The 8,768-nt window shown below is 41.1% G+C and overlaps 2 protein-coding genes across 3 annotated transcripts; one reads left to right on the forward strand and one right to left on the reverse strand.

Annotated features, from left to right (window-relative positions):
• The first annotated feature begins 2,721 nt into the window (after positions 1–2,721).
• Positions 2,722–5,822, forward strand: LOC126992486 (uncharacterized). 2 transcript variants are annotated; one of them, XM_050851246.1, is made up of 3 exons: positions 2,722–3,435; positions 4,014–4,152; positions 5,443–5,822. In XM_050851246.1, the coding sequence occupies exons 1-3, from the start codon at positions 3,123–3,125 to the stop codon at positions 5,681–5,683; spliced, it is 693 nt and encodes a 230-aa protein (XP_050707203.1). In that variant the 5' UTR covers positions 2,722–3,122; the 3' UTR covers positions 5,684–5,822. The 2 variants fall into 2 exon arrangements, with proteins under 2 accessions (XP_050707203.1, XP_050707210.1); XM_050851253.1 differs by lacking the exon at positions 4,014–4,152 and having other exon boundaries at positions 5,443–5,578.
• Positions 5,505–8,045, reverse strand: LOC126992480 (putative nuclease HARBI1). Its single transcript, XM_050851232.1, has 4 exons — positions 7,198–8,045; positions 6,553–6,888; positions 5,845–5,893; positions 5,505–5,653 (listed from the first exon to the last, which is right to left on the reverse strand). Exons 1-3 carry the CDS (start codon positions 7,941–7,943, stop codon positions 5,881–5,883), a joined length of 1,095 nt encoding a protein of 364 aa, XP_050707189.1. The 5' UTR covers positions 7,944–8,045; the 3' UTR covers positions 5,505–5,653; positions 5,845–5,880.
• Between the last annotated feature and the right edge of the window lie 723 nt (positions 8,046–8,768).

Below are 8,768 nucleotides of genomic sequence, written 5' to 3' on the forward strand. Positions count from 1 at the left end.
TATCTCCGTCGCATTGGCCCTTGATCCTGTAGTGGGAATAACCCATTACCCCGGGACACAAGGCCATTTTGACATCCGGATTACCACAGTTTACCTTCCCCAGATTCCCTGAGGTATTCAATTATCGACCAGCCCGAAAGGGAGGATGAACAGCTGGGTGAGCTGCACGCAGACTAACTGGGCAGGGATTTAAACCCAAGCCCACGGATTCGTAGTTAGGCACGCTTATCCCCAGACCACGGAGTAATGGTGAAATGCTTTAAGGTGAGAGATGTTGCGGTGAAGTGAGCGGTGGATAAGGGGGTGAAGGGGAGAGGAGGGAAACGATACAGTAGGGCTGAAAGGTTGTAGGATATGGGATGATATGATGTACGGGTGGAAAAAGACTATTATGGGGGAGAAGACAGAGATGGTCAAGGTGAGTTGTAGGGAGAAGGAAGAGGAGGGGACTATAGGGGGGTGAGTTGTAGGGAGAGGGAAGAGGAGGGGACTATAGGGGGGTGAGTTGTAGGGAGAGGGAAGAGGAGGGGACTATAGGGGGGTGAGTTGTAGGGAGAGGGAAGAGGAGGGGACTATAGGGGGTTGAGTTGTAGGGAGAGGGAAGAGGAGGGGACTATAGGGGGGTGAGTTGTAGGGAGAGGGAAGAGGAGGGGACTATAGGGGGGTGAGTTGTAGGGAGAGGGAAGAGGAGGGGACTATAGGGGGGTGAGTTGTAGGGAGAGGGAAGAGGAGGGGACTATAGGGGGAACAGACTTTAGGACAAGGATCATATACGCGTGGAAAGAGAAGAGGTTGAAGGACGTACAGGGATGAGGTGAGGGAAAGGGAACAGGAGGGAGAAAGGAGAGGACAAAGGGATGAAAGGGTTGAGGAGTGGACAGCAGAGGCGAAAGATTTAGGACAAGGGTCATGAAGGACTGAAAAAAGATGAGAATGAAACTTAGGACAGGGATGAGATGAACTGGATGATGAAAAACGAGACGCAGGCAGCACTATGAGCCTGTTGGCTAGGGGCCTTAGGGTCAAAATATTTACACAGTGGACAAAAGCGCCAAACTTACTGTGTGACTTTATTTGGTGACAGTGATCAATTTTAGAAGGGGTGCCCAGAGCTATCAACTTTCGGTGGCGGCCATCTTGGATTTTGTCAAAATGGCCGCCACTGGAGCTGACCGTTTCTGCTATTTTCCATATCATGGCTTCCACCTGAGTTATTTCTTTGATGTTGATGTCAAATAGTATGCTATTGAGGTCAAGGAATCTGATTTTGATGTTTAGATGTTTTTAGAGCAATGTTTTTATATTTTAAATATTGTCATAAAATGGACAAAAATTGATTTTATATAAATATTTAGTACCATAAAATTACATTTACATAATTTGCTGATATAAGAGGCACACATTAGAGTGCAAAATATATGAATATCTACAGCTGGGAGACTTTCATGTTGCGAACAGCAATTATCACCTTATATTACTAGCAAAAAGCTACCATCCTGTTCCTTAGGCTCTACCGTACATTTTTAGAATTAGGTTTAATTTGTTGATTAGGAGTCACATTTACAGCTGAAAATTTTACAAATATACCAGCCATATTCTACAAGGCAAACATTTTAGCAACTGATACATCATGCATGTATGACATTGCAATATTTTTATCAGGCAAAACTTTCATTATTTTAAAACTGTAATACATCATAAATTCATAATGGGTATAATATGCATATAAAGAATGAACATACTTTTCAAGCTAAACATCAGACTTTGAGATTTTATCATTCGCACAATGGCTACAAAATTACATATATTGCATAAGTTATCTCTAATATAATGACAACTCAAGTTATTACTGATCTAGATGAAAATCACAATCCCCCACGCAAGAACACAATGTTGTGCATCCAAGGCCAGCTTCATATTTGGCTGTCTGGGATGATGGATTATGGTCGAGGTTGTCAATGGCTCCCTCTGTCTATAGCCCTTTACGAAGATTCATAGGACAGACTATCCCATCAGCTTGATACTTTTCTGTCACATAATAGGCCAATTTTGTTTTCTCTCTGGAGCACACGCTTGTAGCTTATGCTCAGCCCCAGGGTGTGAAGATGCTCAATGAGAATCTTATTTTTAGTCTGTGTGTGGATCTTGACTCCCAAATACAAGACAAAAGCATCTCTCTGGAACGGCCTATTTTGCTTTATGTCAAGATCTTGTTTTTTTGATGATTTCTTTTTTATATTGAAATAAATCAGTTTAGCAATACTAAGGCAGCTTTCGCTCTCTTCGTCATCCTGGTCTTCAATATCTGTTCCATTGAGCAGCAATCATATAAGGTTCAACAGAGTATGTTGGAATGCTTTCTGATTGACAATGCTCTGTGAATGTGCCGTCAAATTTATATCCTGGTTTGTTAAATAAATATATCCTTTCGGATATTTTTTGCCACTTGTATCATTGCTAGGGCATCTGTTTCAGGTCTATGTGTTACCTCTTGCAGCAGGTCTCCCAAACCCTCTCGAAATACGAGCATCCGTGCACGTCCAGATGATTGCTCCTGACATTGATCATGAAAGTGGCTGAGCAGTTTATCTTTCAATCTTGTTCGATTCACGTCACTCTCAATACCGACATTTCTTCTTCGTGCTTCATACATGTTGTGTAAGTTCTGCAAGGGAAAGATGCATTGCCTTTCACTGAGTCTATCGGTTATATAGGAAACCAGGGCTGGTACTTATAAAATTTCATAAATTTCAGTCGTAAATCTGGTAATAACTATGAAAGTTTCATAATTTTTTTTCATAAGCACTATGAAAGTTTCATATTCCTTTCATAGCTATAACGTTCATAGCTATGGGTGATTTCGTGATCGCCGACAAGTGTGGGAACCCTGCATACAATTTTTTTCTATTAAGTGATATAGAAGCACTGAAGATATGGAAATAGACATAAAAAACACATTTCCATATTAATTAAGCAATAATTTCACTATATCTTCGCAGTAAATAAGGTTATTGTCCAAAACAAACTGTAGCCTTAGCAACGGCGCTCCGCCGGAGGTAAACATTCGCTCAGCCAGTCAGCCAGTGAGCCACACGCCGCACGCCTTTTCGTTTCTTGACGCCATGGATGACCCTGTAGCTGCTGCCTCAACCCCATCAAAGAAGAGGACAAGGAAGCCGAACTGGACTATGGACGAGTCCTTATATTTGCTTCAGCTCTACAGAGACCACGCTCGTGTTCTCAGGCAGAGCTTCAGCGAGGATGGGTGCACCCATCAAACCAAGCAGAAGGCATGGGAGGACATAAGGAGCAAACTCCAGCAAGCCTTTCCTGCAGGGCAGAGGACAACGAAGGAGTGCCAAAAGCGATGGCACACCATCCTTGTCACAGCACGGCCCAAGCTGAGTCAAGTCAGAAAGGACTTTGCTGCAACAGGTAAGAGAAATGAGTATTCCTGGCGCATGGTTCTTCAGATTTAGCTTTTCCAGAAAATATATATTTTTTTCTTAAATTGGGGTACTACATACTTAACTGTAGAACACCATGTAAAGTTAGGGTAAAGGTCCAGTACAACTCCGGCACCTTAGTTTTGGTCTATTTTTGATAAAACTACAAGTTCTCCCTTCTCACAGCGGTCAATTTTACCTGTCTGCCAAGAACTCATCAAGCTGAACCATTAGAACCTCATATATGTATATATATATATATATATATATATATATATATATATATATATATATATATATATATATATATATATATATATAGATATATATATATATATATATATATATATATATATATATATATATATATATATATATATATATATATATATATATATATATACACCACTCGTAAACTACTTTGATTGGGCATTTAAGGTCATTCAGTATGGAGTAAGTGGACAGTAAGAAAAGAAAAAGGCATGTGTGGAATAAACCTTATACTTTTTTTCTCTTTTCTTTTGTTTTTCAATTTTGGGCTTAGCAAAACTGTATTTTAACTTCCAGGTGGTGGCTCTCCTCATCCCCCCATTGACCCTCTTGAAGAGCTGGTGGCAGATATTTTGGGAAAAGAAAATGTCACCATAACGGGCATAGCTGGTGCTCCTAGTCTCCACGACGATCCACTTGAAGGGACGAGCAGCAGGTACTGTTAGACAAGTGTATTTTTTTTTCAATTGATTAAGAATATATTTTAATTATGGTGTTGGATATTTGTTTTAGTATGATTAGATTGTGTTTAAAGTTTTATAAATTTATTTTCATTATGTTGTGGAATATTTTCTGGACTGATTAGATTTTGTTTAATCTATGAGAGGGAGACAACTGAGTGTCAAAGAAGTGTGAATAGCTATCTGGAAGGCTGTGCCGAGGGAACGAGTGTAGTAACTTTACTTATTTATTTCAAGTCAACCTATAGTGCCTGTAGTTTTCTTTTATGTATTTGTTGAATAATTTATTTGCTTATTTTTAAGGGCATGGTAGTCTCATGAAGCTCGTCATGGCATAAGGAATTTGTTTAAATTGGTGCCTGTTATGTTTAGCTCATGCTGCCCCCCAGAACTCTTTCTTGATTCACTGGGGAGTATTAGAAAGAAGGTTGAGGCTGCATTTTTACTCAATGTGTATCAGACTTAACATAGCTTACAGTGCTCGCAAAAAGTTTAGGCCGCGCCGATCAGACGAGCGCAGGTCGCTAGGAAACTCACGCATTATAAGAAAAGAGCTGAAAAAATCGTTACAATGTAGCGAAAATGCTTTGCTTTGTCTTTGCAACGTTGGTCGAGTCTCCCGCTAAGTAGTGACAACACTGAAAATGAGCTGCCAGTTAGTTTTTAAAAATTTAAGTAGTGAAGAAATAACCTTTCCACCCCAGCCCGCTCCACGGCCGTTATAAGACCTTATAAGGGTGGACAGACCGAGGTTTTTGAGTGGGTGTTTCCTCGCCGCCACGCTGGTGAAACCTGGCAACGTTCTTCCTCAGAGAACACTCACTCACACCGAGTTGTATCAAAATCTCCTTGGTTTGCTGCCCAGCCTTATGCAAAGCAACTATCATTGCAAGTATATCATGTGATAATTGTTCATATTTCCCAATATTAAATCCGCAGTTCACAACACAATCTGTAGATACACATAATTTCAAAGCGTCACTCGTGGAGCGGGCTGGGGTGGAAAGGTTATTTCTTCACTACTTAAATTTTTAAAAACTAACTGGCAGCTCATTTTCAGTGTTGTCACTACTTAGCGGGAGACTCGACCAACGTTGCAAAGACAAAGCAAAGCATTTTCGCTACATTGTAACGATTTTTTCAGCTCTTTTCTTATAATGCGTGAGTTCCCTAGCGACCTGCGTTCGGCTGATAGGCGCGTCCTAAACTTTTTGCGAGCACTGTACAATTAGACTTATCAATAATTTAAACTTTTTTTTCCTTAGTGTCTGCATGAGTGAGTTAACCAGTCATGCAGAAACTGGCCCAGCGTCGCTCTTGGAGGGTGCTACCCAAGATCTGCCCGCCTTATTTGCTGCTGCTGCTGAGGTGATTTCCAGCGTGCCTGCTCCCTCTGCCCCTGCCACAGAAGTCACCAGTGTGCTGCTTCCCTCTGCCTCGGAAGACGGAACAGTCTTCATGGTAGATGAGGAGGAGCTGCAACATAAAAAAAAAAAGGAAACTTGAGCTTCAGCTACTGGAGGAACAAATCCAAGCGCAAAGAGCAGTTAGGATGGCAATGGAAAAAATTGCACAAGTGTGTGATAAGTGGAACCAAAATACAAAATAAATATGATAAATAAATATGATTGCTTAAACTTGTCTTTCTATTAAATTCCTCTACTTACACAGTTTTTTCTGGCACGATTGTACATCGAAGTTCCTCACAGTTCAACACTGAAAAAAAAAGACATAGCTAAAATAAGATTTTGTAGGGCAAGTGATTGCTAAAATTACAAGGAAATGATTCAATTATACTACACATTATTGAATACTAGTACTTCCCAAATGTACAACAGTGGTTTTAGCATGATTGTTAGTTTGGTAATTAAAATTCCAGTGTCTCTCCTGTCTCGCAAATTATGAAGTGAATATATTTTCTTGGTATATTTGTGTGTTTTGAATGATTCTGCTAACCTTTGTTTTCACAACTAATTTTTTTCAATTTTAAGCTAATGAAAAGGGTTGCCGCGCATCATGTTTCGGCGTGTTTTCTAATACTAATAACCTACGCCGGAAGACATTTGACTATAATCTATCGGAAGACCTAGCCTAGGTTAGAGTCAAATGTCATTGGAGACCATTTTCCATGGTGCACTTGGCCCAAGGCTCGGTAATGCGCCGGGACACAGGCTGAGCGCGTCGCCCATAAGGAAATCTCTAATTAAAAAAAAATCAGTAACGGCGTTTCTAGCAGTTTATAGGGGTAAGAAATTTATAGAATGGTGAGAACTAACCCAGTATGAGGGTGAGAAATGCAACAGTGAGACAGGGAACACACTGTAATAATACCATTAGTTTTGGGGTTTAAAATTAGTTCCATTAATATAACTTACTTGAAATAGCGTCTGACAAACTCGTCCCTGTACCGCAATCCATCACGGTCTTGACCTGCAGGGAGCGGCTCGGCATGACCACCATTGTCGTCATTTTCCTCTCCGGCAGCCATCTGGATGTTGTCCTCTGCTTGTGGTTGGCCATGTTCTTCACCACCCTCCAAAAGTATTTGAATATTTCTGTCTTTGCATATGTTGTGCAACATAGCGCAGACAAAAATAATCTTACATACTTTCCCTGGGGGAGTTACACGAATTTCACTGTGGAGAACATGAAATCTTCGCTTCCACTGGCCAATTCCTCTCTCCACAATACTCCGTGTTTTCTTGTGAGCTCTGAAAAGTAGAAATAAAATTCTTTTACATAATACTGTTTAGGTTAGATTGCTGAAAGTTGTAACACTGCGAGACTGGCAAGAGTGCCCGATTTTGCATTCCCCCACCTAAAATCACAAACTCCCATTAGGTCCCCATGTTTGTTATTCTTAGGGAAACTGAAAATCAAAATAGGGTGTGGGGTCATAAACTGCAAATTTGCCAGGCAAATATTTTGTTTGTAATATACGTTGTTTATCCAAATCATATCAAGAAGCTATTGCAGTTCATCATATAGTTTTACGAAATGCAGATTATTTCATATCTTACCTATTGTAGGCTAGCTGGTATTCATGCTGAGGTCGCAGATATGGTGTCAGCAGCCAAGTTTTGTTACCGTACCCACTGTCCCCAAGCAGATGGCATCCAGCTGGAACAGCACGAGTCTCGAACATCCTCTTGAGCCCACTTTCATTCAAAATGCGTGCATCATGAACTGAGCCTGGCCACTTCGCTTCTAAGTCAGTAATCTTGTATTTGGCATCGAAAACCACCTGCACATTTATACTATGGTATCTCTTGCGGTTTACATATTCTGCCTCAAACTGTCTTGGTCTCATAATTCTGATGTGAGTTCCATCAATAACACCAACCACTTCAGGAAAGCCAGCAACGTCCCTGAATTCTGTCTTTTTTTGCTGGAGATCTTGATTGGCGGGAAACTTTATAAATCTTTTCAGTATGTGTGGGGCACTTAGGGCGTCCAGTGTTTCCGTGATGACCCTGCTCACTGTCTGTTGGGACACTCCCAAGTCATCACCATTACAGAGCTGCATTTTCCCCGTCGCTAGGTACCTTAAGGTTATTAAAACTTTATGCTCGGGAGTGAGAGCCTTGTTGGTCGCCGTTGGTCTCAGTAACACGGGCCTCACCAAGTCTGTCACAAAAACAATGCCAGCACGATCAAGTCGGTACCTTCTGATCAGTTCTGTATCACTCAGTTCATTCAGGACGTCTCTCCTTTCTCGAAATTCCCTTGGCTGACGTACACGGGCTTGTTGTTGTTGTCCAGCCATGATGCCTTGATCTTGATCTTAACCTTCATGTACATGTGACCCGTTGAAGAGTCAGTCCTTTGTACCTATGAAAATTTCATAAGCTCGTATGACACCTCTCGCGCTGTCTTTTTGAAGGTTTATGAAAAATTCATAGCGCTATGAACTTTTATAAGTACCGGCCCAGTTCTGCAAAAAAAGCAGTTGCCTCTCTGCATTTGTCTCTCTGTTTGAATCTCCGCGTATGGTGGAACGATAATGGTTTCTGAATGCAGTGAGGCAGTCAAAATGATATTTCAACTCCTGAGCAATTACATCACCTCTGCACAATTTGCCAAGAAGATCTGTATCATGCATGGTTGTTGCCAATTCTTTCAGGTTCTGGTCCAGCTGAAATATCGAACATTCATGTAGAACCCCCTTCTGTTTGCTCGCAGAACAAGCAAGTTTCTTTTGGACCTTCAGATCTTCTAGATTTCCTCCTGGACCCCAACTCTTGAGCACCATGGTCCACTGCTCGTTTCTTTGCTCTTTCCAGCTTAGATCTTGCAAACTTTAGATGACACGTTTTGTGCCACTTCGCGGAGTTATTTAAAATATCCTTGGCTTCGAAATCTTGGCTGTTCAATTTTACCGGTGATGGTTATTCTCCAAGTTCACTAAACTCAAGTCACAAGATTCAAGAAGGTTTCATATACGTTTTGCGCATTTCCCTGTAAGCTTTTGGCAGGACATTTAAGCTCTCCACTACCACCACCACATATTATGCAGCTACTCCAGTCCATTGTCCCACCACCAAGTCCCTTCCTGAAAGAGAAATTATAGGGTTTAACATGTAAAAATGTT

The sequence above is a fragment of the Eriocheir sinensis genome, chromosome 7, assembly GCF_024679095.1.
Source record: "Eriocheir sinensis breed Jianghai 21 chromosome 7, ASM2467909v1, whole genome shotgun sequence".
Lineage (NCBI taxonomy): Eukaryota > Metazoa > Arthropoda > Malacostraca > Decapoda > Varunidae > Eriocheir > Eriocheir sinensis.

What these genes read in the sequence shown, in the direction of transcription:
- LOC126992480 (XM_050851232.1), bottom strand. Translation starts at nt 7,943, where the DNA reads ATGGCTGGACAACAACAACAAGCCCGTGTACGTCAGCCAAGGGAATTT. An exon ending in TACCAGCTAGCCTACAATAG is followed by an intron (nt 6,889 to 7,197) that starts GTAAGATATGAA and finishes TCTACTTTTCAG; the next exon opens with AGCTCACAAGAAAACACGGA.
- LOC126992486 (XM_050851246.1), top strand. Translation starts at nt 3,123, where the DNA reads ATGGATGACCCTGTAGCTGCTGCCTCAACCCCATCAAAGAAGAGGACA. An exon ending in AAAGGACTTTGCTGCAACAG is followed by an intron (nt 3,436 to 4,013) that starts GTAAGAGAAATG and finishes TTTAACTTCCAG; the next exon opens with GTGGTGGCTCTCCTCATCCC. An exon ending in CTTGAAGGGACGAGCAGCAG is followed by an intron (nt 4,153 to 5,442) that starts GTACTGTTAGAC and finishes TTTTTTCCTTAG; the next exon opens with TGTCTGCATGAGTGAGTTAA.